Source organism: Chlorocebus sabaeus, chromosome 22 (genome assembly GCF_047675955.1).
Source record: "Chlorocebus sabaeus isolate Y175 chromosome 22, mChlSab1.0.hap1, whole genome shotgun sequence".
Lineage (NCBI taxonomy): Eukaryota > Metazoa > Chordata > Mammalia > Primates > Cercopithecidae > Chlorocebus > Chlorocebus sabaeus.
Window position 1 is genome coordinate 21709301 of NC_132925.1, and position 19709 is coordinate 21729009.

At 38.9% G+C, this 19709-nt stretch overlaps 2 protein-coding genes across 8 annotated transcripts in view; both read left to right on the plus strand.

Annotated features, from left to right (window-relative positions):
• The window catches only part of NXPE3 (neurexophilin and PC-esterase domain family member 3), a 50836-nt gene extending 47134 nt beyond the window's left edge, over nucleotides 1–3702 (plus strand). For all 7 annotated transcript variants that reach the window (XM_073009690.1, XM_073009691.1, XM_073009693.1 and 4 more), the window contains one exon: nucleotides 922–3702. In XM_073009690.1, the coding sequence (XP_072865791.1) occupies nucleotides 922–1472 (551 nt within the window). In that variant the 3' untranslated portion in view covers nucleotides 1473–3702. The remainder of the gene's footprint in view (nucleotides 1–921) is intronic.
• A 107-nt stretch (nucleotides 3703–3809) lies between these two features.
• The window catches only part of NFKBIZ (NFKB inhibitor zeta), a 35937-nt gene continuing 20037 nt past the window's right edge, over nucleotides 3810–19709 (plus strand). The window contains exons 1-2 of the mRNA XM_007985957.3: nucleotides 3810–8014; nucleotides 9447–9522. The gene's annotated coding sequence lies outside the window, so the exon portion shown is untranslated. The remainder of the gene's footprint in view (nucleotides 8015–9446; nucleotides 9523–19709) is intronic.

Genomic DNA, 19709 nt, shown 5'->3' on the forward strand with positions numbered 1-19709 from the left:
AGAGCTAAAAGTAGAACTACCATTCGACCCAGCAATCCCATTACCGGGTATATACCCAGGGGAATATAAATCATTCTGCCATAAAGACACATGCAAGCAAATGTTCATTGCAGCACTGTTCACAGTAACAAAGACATGGAATCAACCTAAATGCCCATCAATGACAGACTGGATAAAGAAAATGTGGTACATATATACTGTGGAATACTATGCAGCAATAAAAACAAGATCATGTCTTTTGTGGGAGCATGGATGGAGCTGGAGGCTATTATCTTTATCAAACTAACACAGGAACAGAAAACCAAATACTGCATGTTCTCATGTATAAGTGGGAGCTAAATGATAAGAACTTATGAACACAAAGAAGGAAACAACAGACACTGGGGTCTACTTGAGTCGAGGAGTTGGGAGGAAGGAGAGGAGCAGAAAAGATAACTATTGGGTACTGGGCTTAAAACCTGGGTGATGAAATAATATATGACAGATTTTCCTATGTAACAAACCTTTACATACACCCCTAAACCTAAAATAAAAGTTAACAGAAACTTTTTAGACATAGATTAAAAAAATTGCAATGATCAGTGCAAATAGCAACATTTCTTGGCCTAATAATTAGAGAAAAATGGGTTATTTTGTTTTTCAGGCATAGACAGGCGTAGTGTAGAGTCTATCACTGATGGTGTTATTTATAATGAATGTTATGTTTATGTAATAATTTCAATAATAAATGTGTTAGAATAAAGGCCCATTGATACAAAAGGGGGCAGAGTTCAGTGAAATAGGTATTCCCTTTACATTTATATTGTACCTTTTTGTTGTACTTAAAAAAAACTTGTTATTTAAAGCCACTTAATAAGGTATAATCAAAATATATGTGCTTGGTTTGAAGGTTTTTATGAACTTGAGTTTTCCTTGTTTCAGATTTAGTGGAGTTTAACTTGGGTAGTCCCAAGAATGTGGGTCCCTTCCTTGCAGTGGACCAGAAGCACAACATCCTGCTCAAATACCGCTGCCATGGTCCACCCATCCGCTTTACAACCGTCTTTAGCAGTGAGCTCCATTATGTGGCGAATGAGCTGAATGGCATTGTGGGAGGGAAGAACACAGTGGTTGCCATAGCTGTATGGTCTCACTTCAGCACCTTCCCTTTGGAAGTGTACATCCGGCGGCTCAGGAACATCCGTCGAGCAGTGGTTCGGCTCCTCGATCGAAGCCCAAAGACCGTGGTGGTCATCCGGACGGCCAACGCCCAGGAGCTGGGACCTGAGGTGAGCCTTTTCAACAGCGACTGGTACAACTTTCAGCTGGACACCATCCTTCGGAGGATGTTCTCAGGGGTTGGAGTATATCTCGTCGATGCCTGGGAGATGACCCTGGCCCATTATCTACCGCACAAGCTGCATCCAGATGAAGTTATTGTGAAGAACCAGCTGGACATGTTCTTGTCCTTTGTGTGCCCCTTGGAGACCTAGCCTGGGAGACCTAGCCTGTCTTGGAAGGAACTGGAGGAATCACATTCAATGACCTTCTCAATTGACCCGAGTTACAGAAAGTGGCCCCAGTGAGAGCTGACTGCCATTAATAGGCATAAAATTTCAAAAAGATCTGGACTTTATATGATGACTTACAAGGAGCTTAGAAAATGCAGGTTACATTTATATCTACCTATAGGATTTTATCTAATCTTGACTTAGCCATGGTAGAACTCTTAACAGCATCTACACACTGTATTGCTCTTATAACCAAAGATGCTAATGAGTGTATTTGAATTAGCTTCTCCTGGGAGGGTTGATTACTTTGCTAAAGAGAATGAAAAATATTCTGATGGAAGGGACAAGTTTGGTTGGTAGTAGAGTGTTTGTAGCTTATCTGGTAAAGGAAATGGAGTGCATCTGCATGCATAGCACAAGTAGTCCGTCTTCTGGCGGTTAACTAGAGAAAGCTTATAGTCAGAGGCTCTTGTGAATGCAGTGAAGACTGCTGTGTCTCAGGAGTTTCTCTTGATGATCTACCTTTTCTGAATTACTTGAAAAGGCCAGTGTGCTTGGTTCGAGTTTTTTAGTGGGAATATTTACAATTTCCTGCTTTTATCTAGAAAAGATCAAAAGGGAACTATGAAAGCAGTATATATAAAATCTGTGCTTTGGAATCGACATTTGCATTTGGTGATTTTTATTTGATTCAGCTAAATTTTATGCGTTGAATACTTACTCTAGAATAACTACTTTTGGAACTGGAAGGGGGAAATCTGTAAATGGAAATTTATTTTTATGTTCTGAAATTTGAGGGTTTTAAGAATTGACTTTAGTGTAAAGAATGCTATTGTAGTATAAAGCTGTGGAAGTTTTCCCCACCAGTTTCAGGTGTTTTTTTTTTGTTGTTGTTGCTGTTGTTGTTATTTTGAACTACTTACCACAATTAGAATTTAAAATCTAATTAGAAATTAATAAGCTATTAAAATTCATGACAGTTTTTTTTTTTTTTTTGGGTATTTTTTGATTTGGGCATAAAAGGCACACCCATTCTCTCATGCTTGGAAGAAGCTGCTATTCCTATTGGCTAGCTAAGAAGAATGGAATTATTAATTTTATTTGACTTATTAATTTTAAATGAGTTTAGTTAATTTGGGATCATTTAGTAAGTACTCTTTTCTTTTTGAGCTATGATAGATTATAGTCTAGTTTAAGTTGCTTCTAAGTAGACAGATGAAGAAACTAGGGAGGCCTTAAAGAGAAAGACAGATGCTTGAAGTATGAACGATATGTACCCTTAGAAGAATGGGTCAAATAATTTGCATTTTTAATTTAAAATAGGAGGGCCCCAGATCTTACTTTCCTATCCTTGAGGAACACCTTCAAGTTTTTAAAGTATTTTATGGGGAAAGAAGATTTTTAATTGTTTCTGAGTCTAATGAGGCAATAAAATATATTAAAATAGTTTAATTTTAATGGTCCTTACGCTTTACGGTACCTAAGGATCACTTGTAATATCTGACAAAAATGCAGAGTTAAGAGTCATGGCAGGGTGTGACAGCTCAAGCCTGTAATCCCAGCACTTTGGGAGGCCAGGCAGGAGGACTGCTTGAGGCCAGGAGTTTGAGACCAGCCTGGGCAACATGGTAAGATCTCGTCTCTACAAAAAATAAAAAATGATCCAGGCATGGGCCGACAGTCCCAGCTACTAGGGAGGCTGAGGCAGGGTGATTGATTGAGCCCAGTAGTTCAAGGCTGCAGTGTGTTATGTTTGCGCCACTACACTCCCGCCTGGGCAATGGACAAGAGATCTTATCTCTAACAAATTTTGTTAAATAATAAAAGAATTAAGGCCAGGCATGGTGGCTCCCACCTGTAATCCCAGCAGGGATTACAGTCTTGGGCGGCTGAGGTGGGCGGGTTGCTTAAGCCCGGAAGGGGGTTGAGCCTGAGTACCGTGGTGAAACCCCATCTCTACCAAAAAATACAAAAACTAGCTGGGTGTGATGGCACCTACCTGTAGTCCCAGCTACTTAGGAGGCTGAGGTGGGAGGATCGCCTGAGCCTAGGAGGCAGAAGGTTGCAGAGGTTGCAGTGAGCCTTGATTATGCCACTGTACTCCAGTCTGGGCAACAGGGCAAGACCACCCTGTCTCTAGAAAAAAAAAAAAAAAAAGAGGGACCATGATGCCTCTGGGATTTATGGAACCAACCTTTGTGGCAACTGCTTAGTGATTCTGATGCAATGGTGGTATTCCACACTGGAAGAAACACAAGAGAAGAGGTAAGCTAGAATGAGGGAATAAACATGGCTTGTTTATTATTTCAGGGGATTTACCAATAACTGGTTTAATTCTATTCATGATCCAGTAGTATAGGTGATATTAGCTCCATTTTATAGGTGAGGAACTCAAGTTTAGATTTCAAATAAGGTATTTGAAAAAAGTCCATATCCCTTTTCAGCTAAAATTGTGAGACTTTCATAAAGAAGGGTTTGTATTTATTTGTTTGTTTTTGAGACAGAGTCTTGCTCTTTTGCCCAGGTTGGAGGGCAGTGGCATGATATGGCTCACTGCAGCCTTGACTTCCTGGGGTCAAGCGATCCTTCTACCTCAGCCTCCTGAGTAGCTGGGACTACAGGTATGTACCACCATGCCCAGCTAATTTTTGTATCTTTTTGTAGAGACTAGGTTTTGCCATGTTGTCCAGGCTGGTCTTAAACTCCTGAGCTCAGGCCATCTGCCCACCTCGGCTTCCCAAAGTGCTGGGATTACAGGTGTGAGCCACTGTGCCCAGCCGAGAGTTTTTCTTTTCATGAAAGAACTTCTAGACATTTCCTCAAGGATTTGTAAAGGAGGCTGAGCGGTAATTTTCCCAGGAGAATTTTAAAAAGAAAGAGGGCATTGCTTCTCCAGTGGTTTGGAATGCTGCCACTTGATTGTGCAAATGCTTTCTTATGATCTTGTCTAGTTTCTGTTGTTTTTTGATTTGGTGACATAGTTCTTAAAGATTTGGTGACACAGCTTCTTGAGGTATTCTCAGTCACTTTCATCTCTCTTTAAAAAAATTTTTTTAACAACTTTTAAGTTCAGGGGTACATGTGCCAGTGTGTTTCAGGTAAACTTATGTCATGGGGGTTTGTTGTACAGATGATTTCATCACCCAGGTGTTAAGCCTAGTACCCATTAGTTATTTTTCCTGATCCTCTCCCTCCTCCCACCCTCCACTCTCCAATAGACCCCAGTTTGTGTTGTTCCGCTTTATGTGACCATGTGTTCTCATCATTTAGCTCTCACTTATCAGTGAGAACAACTTTCATCCCACATCTGATTTGTCTTTCTTCACTCTGGTGTGGACATTTTGATAGAGATTCCTATACCACTTAAACATTTCCCAGAATAGTTAGATAGAATAGTTTCTTCTGAAAAGTTTATTTTAGACTAGTGCCATATGGTTGTGAATATTAGCATGGTAGCCAAATAATAGTTTGTTTTAAATATATATTTCCCAATATAAATATAAGGGACATCATAATTTTTAAAAACTATAAAATCTAGAAGAAAAATGTATGGATAAAATCCATAATTCTATCATCTGAATGCAATGAACATTAGCATTTAGGTATATTTTCTTGCAGGTTTTTTAACCATATAGTTATAGAGAATATGTAATTTGGGTCTGTGTTTTTTACATATAAATATTTTTCTATGTTAAATAGTCTTCATAAGTTAATTATAAAGATCTACTTAATAGTACTGCTACTGCAGTTTTCATTATTAGATAAGTTGGTCATTATGGTTAGACATTTAGGTTTACAATATTAAAGCAGTGGGCCGGGCATGGTGGCTCACGCCTCTAATCCCAGCACTTTGGGAGGCCGAGGCAGGTGGATCACGAGGTTAGGAGTTCAAGACCAGCCTGGCCAAGATGATGAAACCCGGTCTCTACTAAAAATACAAAAAAATTAGCCAGGCGTGGTGGCAGGTGCCTGTAATCCCAGCTACTCCGGAGGCTGAGGCAGAGAATTGCTTAAACCTGGAGGGGCGGAGGTTGCAGTGAGCCGAGATCACACCACTGCACTCCAGCCTGGGCGACAGAGCGAGACTCCGTCTAAAATAAAATAAAATAAAATAAAAAGCAGTGGTTTATATCAATTTCAGTGGTTTAAAATACGAATTTCTATTTTGGAATGACAATTTAATGTAGTGAATCTCATGTTTCAGAACTGAGATGATTGATTTGATGCTATTTGTGATAGAACCCATAATAAAGCCTTTCTATGCAAATTACATTTTATAGAATTATCCTACCAAAAGTCACCTTTCTTTAGTGAATGTAAAACTGACCTTTGGTGTTCCAGTATGATTCATTTTGCCATTCTGAATAACTATCATTTTAATTAAGACCACTTAACTGACACTTCCTGGATTCAATTATTAAGTTTCATATTGAAAGTTGATCCAGTTTAATAACTGAATCCAGTTTCACATTTATCAATCTGAAAACTTAGTTTGCAGATTGGTAAATCAGGGTACTTGACAAGAATAAATATGGTAAGCCTTTACATATTCATGTGTTACATGCCAGAAATGAGTCTGTTTCTGGACCCTGTTCAGGGAAATAGTGATCACTGAGAGAGGTACAGGGAAATAAACACCCAAGGGAATTGACAGAAATAAGCCTCCCCAACTTTCTAAAAAACTGCTCAGCATTATCTCTGTGGGTTCTGGGTAAATTCAGCTTTTTAACCTCAGCTAGTCTAATGCCAGAAATTCCACTTTAAGTGTATTTATTTTCTTGTGTTAAACATTATTCTACCTGGTTTATGTCTACAATGTAGTATTAGTGTACTTAGGATTCTGGACACCTCAGTGTGCAAATAAATAAAATTTTGAAGTTGTTTTTCTTTTGAAGGTGAGACCACAGCCCCTTGAGTGCTAAGGGGACCTGGGAATCCTAGGGGAGTGGAGGTGGTGGAAGATAAGAGGATGATTAAGGCCAGCAGTTTAAAGGACACAGAAGCTAGGAGAGCACTGTACTCCACCACCTTCAGTCTAACTTGTCTCTTAAAAGTGCTTTCATATTTTAACTTTTTAAAAAAGTGTGGTCTAGGCGCGGTGGCCCATGCCTGTAATCCCAGCACTTTGGGAGGCCGAGGTGGGTGGATCACCTGACGTCAAGAGTTCAAGATCAACCTGACCAACATGGTGAAACCCCGTCTCTACTAAGAATACAAAATTAGCCGGGCATGGTGGCACATGCCTGTCATCCCAGCTACTCAGGAGGCTGAGGCAGGAGAATTGCTTGAACCTGGGAGGTGGAGGTTGCAATGAGCCGAGATCATGCCATTGCACCCTAGCCTGGGCAACAAGAGTGAAACTGTCCAATAAATAAATAAATATATAAATAAATAAAAAAATAAATGTGAACTTAAATATATTTATATGTGTGTACATATATTTTCTTTTTTAATATTCTGGTTAAATGAGAGGCTATTGGTCCTCTTTTAGTTTTAAGAGTCTAATGATGTGTACATGTAATGCGCATTCCAACTGGATTGTAACACTGCTTGGGGAAGATAACTTAAAAAAAAGTAGTACCGAGATTACAGCAGCTGGTGTCCTAAATGGAAAAGAAGTGAAACTAAATGTCATAGGAGAAACCCTTTCAGTGTTGTGCAGTGGTTCATTTGCTGTTAAATCTACCCCATTACCATTCCCCTTACCCCTTGAAAATAAAGTGATCTTCATGTTACAGGACCATTGCTTTATTTATGCCACAGATTCCTTGTCCTTTAATTAGTCAATGAAGGCACATGATAGTGATACTACTTTTTGATTGCCATATTGTAAAAGCTGTATTGTAAAAGGTAACTCCCTCCACCCGCCCACTGCACCCCCACGGTTAGGGGCCACACAGAAAAAGTGAAATAAGATGAAGTGAATCTGATGAGAGGCAACTCTAACGCCCATCAGGAGATTCACTAGAACATTTTAAAAAGACATCTTTAAGGAAAAAGTTTTGTTTGAAGATGTTGCCTCTGATTCCTCCCTGCGGCTCCAGTCCAGGTCTTGGAGCCGGCCCTCGAGGGGAATGTCCGGGACTCGGGTCGGTACCTTTTTGGCCTGGGAATTTCCAGTATGCAGAAAAAAATCCACAAACCTAGTCCTCGCTACCCCCTCCCTGCCTCCTCTGGCCGTCCTCAGTGCCCACGCAACCCAGTTCGAACGAGAGGATGACCGTATTCTGTATTTTAGAAAACAGGCTCTTAGCTTCCCCCGCCCCCGTCCTCACTCGAGTGGTGAACTGAAAGCGAACGCTATAAAGGGCGCCAGTGCGAGGGGCGAGCTTCCTCTTGCCACGAGGTCAGATGGCGAGTTCTTAGAGAAAAAGGCTGTTAGCTGCTGCTTATCATGTAACCTCAAAAGGAAACCGATCGTCTTTCTCATGCTGTCACGTACTTGGGTTATTATCGCTGATTAGAGCTGGAAACAATTGATTTCCTCTTACGTATTTGTTTGACTTGACTCTTCAAACACAAAGGTATATTTTAATTATTTGATGTTTTACTAAAATATCTTAAATGCTAAGATTTTTTTTTTTTCTTTTTCTTTCCTATTCCCATAGTCAGATTCTTAACTTTGGAGTCACTCTCTTGTGTTTGAGTAGCCATACTTGCTTTGGGGCAAAATATTGGGGGATAGTTTTTTTGGAGAAAGAACATCAGGGATGTTTTTGTAGTTTAGTAATAGCAAGAATCATGTCTGTTTGCTTTAAAGGCCCAGGAAGGACTAAGATACTAATGGAGGAGATCGATAGAATGGGTGATGAATTATCATAAATCTAATGTAACACTTTATCTTCTGTCAGTGACCTAGAACTATGATATCCCAAGGCAGAAGCCTCCCAGGAGAGTTGATGTGTGGGTTTAGAGGTGTACTTTCCCACCAAGCATAGACATGAAACTATATCTTTATGGGAAAATATATCAGAGTAAATTGAAGTACTTTATAGCATGCCCTCATTCATTCTTACATTACTTCGTAAAATTAAAATGTATGAATAGCCATTTTATGAATGAGGAAAACCTGAAATTTGATGATTTGACTGGACCCCCAGATTCATGATCATCTGTATATGTTAAGGGGTTTGTTTGAATAAAAGCACGTTTCTAAATAGAATGGATTAGAGATTCTTTTCACTGGGATTAGTGAATTTGCTGTAGTGGCTGAAGGTGCTGTCCAAAGAGGATGACAGTTGTAAATTTTAAGCATTTGGTAATATATATTCCCTCTATTTAAATCTGACATCTAAAGAAATATTTGACTGGGTGGAATATTTTTTTGCTTCTGTTAGACAGTGGGTTGTTTAAACAATAAAAGGAGAGAAAAGTTTCCAAGTCTCATTCACCACCCCACATAATCCCAGATGGAGCAGGGCATCAGCCACACAGATCATCTAAACATGCAGATAACCCTGCAATCTTTTTATTTGGCTTCAAAATACAATGTGTAGTCCACCATCCCTCCCCACCGTCTTTCTAACATCATCCTGCTGAGGTCAAAGACACAGTTGGGGAGGGTACAGGCGTGGAGCACTGCGGTGGCAGAAGAGTGAGTCTGAGAGGAGTTAGCACATGACATCAGTGCACAGCGCAGATGACGGGAAACGCTTGGCAGCATCCTTTCCAGTGTGGAGGTGATGACCGAGGTCAGCATAATCCAGCTGTTCAGATACAGACTTTTCCTCACTGAGGAAAAGGAAGCAAACCCTTCTCTTTTCTTGCCTTGAAACAGACCCTGCTCTCAGAGAGCAAAAGAAACCCTTTCAGAAGCTACAAAGCCATGGAAAGCATTACTGAGGGGAAAGATTTTCTAATTGTTCTGAGACCAACAATGAATTGCTTCTGAAAACACCATTTTCTTTTGACTCATAGCTGACACTGAACTGGAGGCCTCTTGATTTTTTCTCCCAGGTTAACAGGAAGATCTCGAGGGCCCTGGCTGAACTTCACCTTTTGGCTTTCTTGGCCTGATGCTGAACTCCCGAGGGTGAGAAGGGCTGATATTTCTAAACGAGTAGCATCCAGGTGTTACCTAGCCCCTGGCTGATGTCAAAGAGGGTGGTGGGATTTTTCTAAGATTCTTTTATTAAATTAGCCGGTTTTTTGAAGTTGCTGCAAAATTACTCTGAATTTTACTTATAGGCATTTTGCTGTGATTTCATGAGAACTAAGATTTTTTTTTGTGTGTATGTGCGTGTGGCTTAGTAGTATTTTTTTAAACCAATTTGTTGAATTTCCGCTATTTTCCATAGCAGGAGGACATATGAATACATCTAAGAGGGGAAATCAGCTCTCTGATTACTGACAGTTTCAGGGTTAAGTAATCTTTAACAGGCTTGGAGAGCATCATGCCCCCTCATAGTTTTGGTGAAGAGGCTCCTTAAAGCTAGCATTTGTGGTTTCTGATTAAAGCACTTTCTGTTCCTTTAATTTGGGATTGTCTGTGAAGTAAAATACCTTCCTTTCGAACATAGTGAATGAAAATATTTACTGCCACTGATGGAGTTAGTGGATTGGGAATGAACACTTATTAAACACTTGTTTTGGGAGCTTACCAGCAAGATCTCATTTAGCCCTACAGCATTTTAGGTAGCTATAATTAGCTTTATTTATTTATTTTCATAACTTCAACTTTTATTTTAGATTCAGGAGGTGCATGTGTAGGTTTGTTACCTGGGTATATTGCGTGATGTTGAGGTTTGGGGTACAACTGATCCCATCACCCAGGCCCTGATCATAGTGATTTTTCAACCCTTGCTTGCCTCCCTCCCTCCCGCCTCTGGCAGTCCTCAGTGTCTTTGTTGCCATCTTTATGTCCTTGAGTATCCAATGTTTAGCTCCCACTTATAAATGAGAACATGTGGTATTTGGTTTTCTGTTCCTGTGTTAATTCACTTGGGATAATGGCCTCCAGCTGCATCCATGTTGCTGCGAAGGACATGATTCTATTCTTTTTTATGGCTGTGTAGATTTCCACAGTGTATATGTACCACATTTCCTTTATCTAGTCCACTGTTGATGGGCATCTAGGTTGATTCCATGTCTTTGCTATTGTGAATAAGTGCTGCAATGTACATACAGGTGCATGTGTCTTTTTGATAGACTTCACCACGACAAATGGTGAATTCTTTCATGGTTATATTAAACAATAATCACAATGCTACGTTCTGTATACATGATACCAAATATCTGAATTAAACTTATCAAAATACTGTTAATTACCTAGATGTTATATCTATAAAATGCCAACCTCCAGATATTTGGAGACATTAAAAATGATTTTTTCACTGTTTGTTCAGATATTTAGCAACATGCAGGCACTTTTAATATTGGTAGAAGACTTTTGGATACATTTTAGCATTGAGTAATTTATATGCATCCCCAGTCCTCTGATTGTTTCAGTCAAGTTTGCTAGACAGCCTACTACTGTGAATCTGTAGAGGGTCTGATACTACAAATCATGCATTCTCAGAGAGGGTGATATTATCTCCAAGAGGGTAAAAATCGGTTCTTCAGGGAAAAATCTTAGCTATTACAATGGTTTGTGACCCCGAAAGGGAGCATAGTACATAATAGATATACAGTATATCTGTGGTGTTAAACTTTCATCAGGGGATGATTAGGAAAAAGATGTCTAAAAAGACTCCGTAGTGGGTCTAATACTGAAAGAAAGGTTGAGATATGCCGTTGTAAATGCTGTGCATGTACTTATTCAACTGAGGTCAAAAGATTTTTCTGTGGTTTGTTGTCTTTTTGTGTCTTGCTTTGTGTCTACATCCTCATTTTTCATGGATTTTAAAAGTACTGGTTTCCAGAGGAGGAACAACATTTTTAGTTTCTTTTCTTTTCTCTTTTCTCCTCCTCCTCCTCCTTTTTCTCCTTCTCCTTCTTCTCCTTCTCCTCCTCTTATTTTTCCTCTCTCTCCTTTCTTTTTCTTTTTTTTTTTTTGATACAGAATCTCCCTCTGTCACCCATGGTTGGAGTGCAGTAGCCCCATCTTGGCTCACTGCAAACCCCACCTCCCGGGTTCAAGTGATTCTCATGCCTCAACCTCCTGAGTAGCTGGGACTACAGGCACATGCCACCACGGCCGACTAATTTTTGTATTTTTAGTAGAGATGGAGTTTCACCATGTTTGCCAGGCTGGTCTTGAACTCCTGACCTCAAGTGATCTACCTGCCTCAGCCACACAAAGATTTGCTTCTTTTTTTGAGATAGAGTTTTGCTCTGTCACACAGGCTTGAGTGCAGTGGTATGATCATAGCTCACTGTGTGCTCTACCTTCTGGGCTCAAGTGATCCTCCTGCCTCAGCCTCATCAGTAGCTGGGACTACTACAGGTGCATGCCACCATGCCAAGCTTCTTTGTTCTTTTTTCTTTTTTATTGTAGAAATGGGGTCTTGTTATGTTACCAAGAATGGTCTCAAACTCCTGGCCTCAAGGGATCTTCCCACCTTGGACTCCCGAAGTGCTGGGATACAGGTGTGAGCCCCCATGCCTGGCTTTATATTTCTTTATTTCAGGAAAGTTTTATTCTATTATATCCTTAAATGCTTTAAATATATTTTTAAAAATTGTGATAAAAGATACATAAGTTGCCATCTTATCCATTTTTAAGTGTACAGTTCAGTGTCACTAAGTACTTTTCATATTACAACTGTTACCGCCAGCCATTTGCAGAACTTTTTCATCTTCCCAAACTGAAACTTCATATCCATTAAACAATAATTCTGCGTTCCTCCCTCCCCCAAGTCCCTGGCAACCACCCTTCTACTTTTTGTCTCTATGAATTTGATGACTTTTGATGACTCTACATACCTTATATAAGTGGAATCATATAATACCTATCTTTTTATGACTGGTTTATTTCATGTAGCGTAATATTTTCAAGGTTCATTCATGTTGTATAAATGTCAGAATGTCCTTCCTTTTTAAGGCTGTATACTATTCCAGCATGTGTGTAAGTGTGCCTACCACACTTGGTTTATCCATTCATCTGTCCATGGACACTTGGATTGTTTCTATCTTTTGACTATTGTGAACAATGCTGTTGTGAACATGGGTGTACAAGTATCTGTTTGAATCCTTGCTTTCATTACTTTTGGGGATATATCAAGTCATTCTATGTTTCATTGTTTTGGGAACTGCCATACTATTCTACACAGTGGCTGCACCATGATGAATTTCTTTTTAATTCATTTTGTGTAGTATTTGGCAGAGTGCAGTGAATAAGTGCATACACCGTGAGTATGTGACAGAAAATGACACGAAGTTCTGAGTACATCTGCTGAATGATTCAGCACCACTATTAAAACAACGTCTCCTATTTATTCACCCTTGCATGGCCACATACTACAGTGCACACACTTACGAAGATGTGCGTGGTTTGGAATAACTCCTATGAGAATCATTGAGGCAATGCACTTAGATTCCATGTGGGTCAGATCTTTTTGGAAATTTGGACTACTGGCAGTAGAGTTCAACATCTTAAACCCAGGGAGGCTTGCTGGAGGTTTAAAAGGGCCAGAGCTACAAAGATGATCCACAGATGTGGGGATTAGGTCTTGTGAATGAAGATGAACTGAGGACAATTTGAAGATAGGAATTGTGTGAGTTCTGATTGTTGCCCTTCTCCTCCCCTTCCACACCCATTCCCTTACCTCTGCAGCATAGTACAGGGTGACTTCATAAATTTTGGTTGAACAAATAACCCAGGATGGAAAAAAATGAAAGGATGATTTATTTTTTAATTATAACAATTGTGAAAAGTTGTTCTGAGGGCCATAAGAACTTTCTATGTTGTGTCTCTGCTATGGGGAAAGGAGGTGCGTTTAATTTGAGGTGGAAGGTAAGAGTTTGAAGAAACTGAAAGTGATCACTGGGCAAGGCTGCCAAATTTACCCTTGGAATTTCTAGTATCATGAGAGACGAACAGTCTGAAAGATGGCAGAGGCTGATATATCATGGACCTTCCCAACCCTGCTTTTCTGTGGTAAGGTTTCATATCTTGTAAACAGCCAATGAAAACAGTTGTGTGTGTTTACCTCTAGTATTGAACAGTATCCAGCATTTAGATAAGAAAGGGATTGTTAAATCCAACACTAATGTCAAAATCTAGGGCAGAGTGACAGATTGCAGCCAAATTGTAGCAGGCAGGAGGTGAACTGGGTAGTGATAATAATGTTAAAGGACATGCTTTCTCCACCCCATACCTCACTTAGGTTTGTCGGCTCCCCAAACTTCGTGGTTGTTCATTTTTGGGAGCCTCTTTTAAAATGCAAATAACCTTTAAGAAGGGTTACTGTTGATACCTTGGTGTGAATTAATTTTTAGATTATTTCTTGCAATTTTACTGGATGAGAAGGGCACAGAGACTTCCCCATCACATCAGCTGCCCACTGTTTGCAGGCAGCATCAAGGCCCTGAAGGGTTCCAGACTTGACCCTGTGGTCCTCCTCTTCTTCTATGTTCTCTTTCAAGTTGGGTCGATGGTCCAAAGAGGCCAAAATGCTTAACAATGAAGTATTAATTAGAACTTTGAAAATTGAATAATAATTATAACTACCATCACTGAGTGTATATTATATGCCAGGAGTGCTAGGCATCTCGTGACACTACCACATCTACTTACTGGCTGAATTCAGTTAATATACCCATTTTATGGATGAGAAAACAGTCTTAGAGAAGTTAATTAAAGTTGGATGGTTATTAAGTGAATGGAGCTTGGATTTGAACCCAGGTTTGTTTGACTTCAGAACCCCATGCTTTTAATCAAGGGGAGAATAATATTACAGGCAAGAATTCTAGCTTGGGTAAAAATTTGAGGGCAAGAATTAGTGTGCTATTTTAGAAGATACTCATAAGGACTGCATGTTGAAGAATAGAGATAGAAGTATGATGGGATAATGTTTTAGTTGGCTAGGGCTGCCATAATACAATACCACAGGCTGGGTGGCTTAAACAACAGAAATCTGTTTCTCACTGTTCTGTGAGATTGGAAGTTCAAGATAAGGTCTTGGCAGGTTTGGTTTCTCCTGAGGCCTCTCTCCTGACTTGTACATGGATGCCTTCTCACTACGTCGTCACATATGGCGTTTTCTCTGTGCATGGACATCCCTGGTGTTTCTTCCCTCTTGTAAGGATACCAGTCAGATTAGATGAAGACTCACCCCAACAGCCCATTTTAACTTACACTCTTTAAAGGTGCCGTCTCCAAACATAGCCACATTCTGCGGTACTAGGGGTTAGGACTTCAACGTGTGAATTTTGGGGGGACACCATTCAGTCCATAACAGATAGGTTTGATGTAGCTTGATTTTAGAGGATGTGAAAACCAGGCACAGACATTTAGTTCTGATATGAAAGTTCACAGGGCAGAGTTGTGGTTCAGCAGGGGAAAACATGAATGTCATTGCTTTCTCAAGCAAACTTCCAGCTACTCTTAAATCTTAAACATAAAGGTAGTTAGAATGAGTAGAGTACTAAGGGGTGAATGGCAACCATTTTGGAGAGGGAACTATTAACACTTTTCTATAGTGGAATAAAAGAATTGAAATAGTCAAATCTTTAATTCCTCTAGAGGTTTCTGGGAAAATGAAGATAATCTTTTGGTGAGGGTAGAGGGACAGAGTGGAGGATATGGCAAGTTTCATTTTAGACTTGATTATACGCTTGGCAACATGGAATTAGAACTCAGAGAAAAGGTCAGAGCTAGTAATAGGAATCAATTCTATGCAGGTCAGAATTGAACCTGTGGAAGTGGATGAGATTGCTCAGACTTCAAAAAGGACAAGAGACAAGAATGCTCAGATCTGAAACTGCTTCGTTGTCATATTGGTTTGGAGGATAGTAGGGAGGCGCTCCAGGAACTCTCTAGGTAAAATAGCACCTCTGGCTTTCTTCCTTGACCTTGCTTTGCTTTTCTTTATAGCACATCATGGCCACCTGCATTATATTATATAGCTTTTTGATTATTGTCTGTCTTTCCCAGTAGAACATAAGCTCTGTAAGGGCATCGATGGCCTTTCTGTTCAATACTGTATTCATAGTATCTGGAAGCGTGTCTGGAACATCGTAGGTACTCAATAAATATTTACTGAGTGAATCCATGAATAGGTGAATTTCTACAATCAGTATCATTTAATTTGATAATTAGATTGCTCGATATTTCCCTTTTATCTTTTCTTAAAGTAAAAATTTGTTCTTTAACAAATGTCTTTTAATAAATGAATGTATAGACACATGTGTTTGAGAATCTCTAAATATCCAGCCTAAAAACTTGGGTTTGTTTCTGTGTTGTCCCTTAACTTGTACTTTCCCCAAACCAAGATCACGTGGTTCCTTCTCTGCTACATCATTTCTTTATGAGAAAGTAGTTATGACTGTCTTTAAAAAGCCAGGCATTTCCATACTCTGGTTACTTTGATCAGATTATCTCTTCGTATCTACTTTTATATTTTTTGTAACTTTCATAGGTTATTTGTGGGGTCCTTGGTTTCTGTGAGGTCTCTTTTCTCTTTGTTCACCATACCTGTATTTAAAGATTCCCATCTCATTGTACCTATATGGGTGCCAGATGATATGAACATAAGAAATTTACACCATTCTCCATTCTTTTCTCGGGGAGCACTGCCAATTATGGGATGGTGTCATGAAGTCATAAGATATAACCTTAGGTAGGATAGGCATTTAAACCAAGTCTACTCTTTGCTTTTTTTAAGGGATCATAATCAAAGGTAAATGTGAATCTACTTGTATTTCATACAGGTGAAGACTCTCAGTAAATCTAACTTTTCTTTTTCACTAGTCTGAGTGGTATACTTGGCACTAGAATTATTGTGTTAAGTCACTTAAAGCGGTTCTTCAGCAGATGGGGAATTCTTCTTTAAAGGACTATTTAAAAAATCACTGAGGAAATGTTTTCAAGGGCCACATATCCCCTTTTTGAAATCATAGTGGGTGATTGAGCCACAGCACTTAGCTTGAACAACAGAGTGAGATCCTGTCTCAAAAAAAAAAAAAAAAAAAGAAAAGAAAAATCGTACAGGCCACAGAGCACCTTTCTGATGGGGCACGCCATACCTGTCAGGTGGAAAACACAGGGGTGAGAATCACAGATCAAAGAATCCGAGAGTTAAGCTGAACAGAACATGTAAAACTAAAGGGGGACTTTGTTGGTTTCCATCCTCTCCTCTTTACTGCTGAATTAACTTTTGGTCCCCCAGATCCTTATTTGCTAGAATTTTATGGAACTTTAACACTGTACGGAATGATGTAGGCTGATGGGAAGAGGACACTCTGCAGGGCAACAGGACAAGTCTATAAAATCCAGAATCAGATTAGGAGATGAAATTCTGAGCACGCTTGTTGGAAAGAGAGAAAAAGAGAAGGATGTCGAACCTGTTTACTGAACCTATGGCCAGTTTAGTGCATCTTTAGGAACTGTTCACTATAGTAGTTGTCTGACTTACAAATTCTACAATTATGATATGTTTATGATTATACTCCTTTGTAATAGTTTGATTGCATACGTGTGAAAGTGCTCTGGGAGAAAAATTCAATGCAGATGCGAGGTATGACTAACAGGTTTTGTCCAATCTGTAATCGATCATTTTCCACTCCCTGTAGCCATGTGCACACAAATAAGAGGGAGATTTACTCAATGGTCATAATAATTTATGGGAACAGGAAGGGAACTAACACTTGTTAAGTGTCTAGGATGTGTCAAGTACTTGACATACATTGCACATTATCTCATGCCATATTAGAAATTTGATTTAGATACTTGTAGATCAATGTATAGGCAAGTAAACTGAGGCTCAGAGATGAAGAGATGTGCCCAAGGTCACGTAGCTGGCAAAAGGCACAGATGGGTATGCAGGCTTCAAAGCCATGACACTGCAGTGCCTCTAAGCACTTTTGCTTAAACAAGGGTTGGCAGGCTTTTTCTGTAATGGGCCATATAGTAAAAATTTAGGTTTTGTGGCCAAGAGACAAGATGGAGGATATTATGCAGGCACTTACACAAACATTTAAAATATTATCATTTTAAAATGTAAAAACCATTTTTAGGTGACAGCTGTGCAATAGGTTGAATTTGGCCTGCAGGCCGTAATTGCCAACTCCTGGCCTAAAGTATCCAGAAAATGTAAGCAAAAGCAATCTGGGGGAGGTAAGGTGATTGTTTGAATAAATAATTGTCATCAACTTTGTATTAAATTTGCATAGTCTTCTAGTAACTGAGAATTCAGATTTCCTCACTAATTCCAGTATTAAATTATTCCTTCATAAAATTATTCCTTCATAAAATTATTCCTGTTGATAGGTATGCATGTTTGATGTATTTTGTCTGTTAGTATTCATTGTGTTTGGCAAGATTTCATAACTGCGTATTTTACCTCCATCTTTGATCATTCTCCCAGCTGTTACATACATTAGAGATTATGTATATAAAGTATATAGTATTCTGAATATGGTAGATATTAAATAGTGGTAGTTATTATAAACATTATCAGTGTTCCAAAGTATTATTATATTATGGATCTATGATTTATTACTATTTTGTTGGTATTAATATATGTTACAGGTGATGTAAGCTGATTTCTCCTTCTCAGATCTTAAACATTTTTATAATTAGTCTTTCTGTCTGGCACACACTATTGTCCTTGTTTACAGAAATTCAGTATAAATCCCTAGAGACTTATAAAAACCAACAAAATTTCCTAAAATCCCCCAAAACAAAAAACGTCAAGTTTTAAATTCTAAATGAAAAAGTTCCAGAATTAAAATTCTTCTTGAAAAATTGTGGCATATAAGGCATTCATGCCTTTAAATAGACATAACATTATATTCTTATCCCTCATTTAGTTTGACAAATATGTCTTATCTGTGTTACAAAGGGAAGAGGGAAGATGATTTTGGATATGAAAGTTTTGAAAAACATAAATTCTAATCAACATGTTTATGAAGCAACTATGTATTGAATGTTTATAAGTACTGTACTTCTTTTCTATATTAATGAGCTCAGTTTAAGCTCAATTTAACCTTCCAAGTTTAGCCTTTTCTTTAGGGGAAAACAGAAGGTTTAAGTCAAAATATAAAGGAAAAGTATAATGGTTAGACGTTTCTTAGCTTTAGGCCTTTGCAGGTCCGTGTAGGCCAAAGCCTCATACAAAGGAATGGTGAAGCGTCTTTCAGTCAAAAATTTTCTTTACTTAATTTCTGTAGATCCTAAAATTCAACTATAAAATATTCAGTTCTTTGGGGTTAATTGCCTTCAGATTTTCCTCCTTAAAAAGTAAATATTGTCAGGAAAATAACAATGTTATGTATTTGTAGTACAATGTAAATTAGCTCATTAGTTCTCTTCCTGAAAACTGAGATCCCTTCCCAGAGCATGTACATTTTTTACAGTGGAAGGGTACAGGGTTGGGTAATTTCGCACTATGTATTACTGTCTAGAATCTGCGGATTTATGTAGGAAAGAGTATCACAAAGAAGAACGGAGAGGAAAAAAGGAGGGAGAAAGGGGAGTTGGGATTAGAAGATACTTTTTGGTCCTTCACCATTCTGTTTTAAGGCAGTTCACATTTTAGGGTCCTTTAAAGCAGGCAAGAGTTGACAATATTCCCACATTCAGCGTTTAGGAGGATGCTTTCATTCATATGTGTGGAAATGAAACTTCTGGAGTTGTCAATAAGTCAGAGAAAGCAGAAGAAGCTGTGGAACTTGTAATGCTCTCTGCCTTTTTGGACAAAGCTCACCTACCTCATTTTTATCTGTAAGTGTCTATAGTGGATAAAGTTCATCATTATAAATAGAAACCAGAAAACACCCTCATGAGCTAAGAACCACTTACAGGGTGAAAGTTAAGAAAGTGTACTTGTTTCATATGGATGTTTTGTGTGAGTTTTGGTTATTACTATTAGAGAGAGAGTGTGGTACACAGGTAGCCCTTCAGACTAACACCAAACACCACTCCATCATATATGTGATTTTGCACGAAACATATGCATTTTATAGTATGTAGATATGTTCTGAGATCAGATGGAAGAACTTTTCATTTCTTTAGAAATGAAATGTTAAAGGGGAAGAAAAATTTGTTTTGTTTTCAGTTTATACACTTGGATTTCTGCTGGGCTAGAAGGATGGGATGCTGAAAAAGTATTTCAGGGT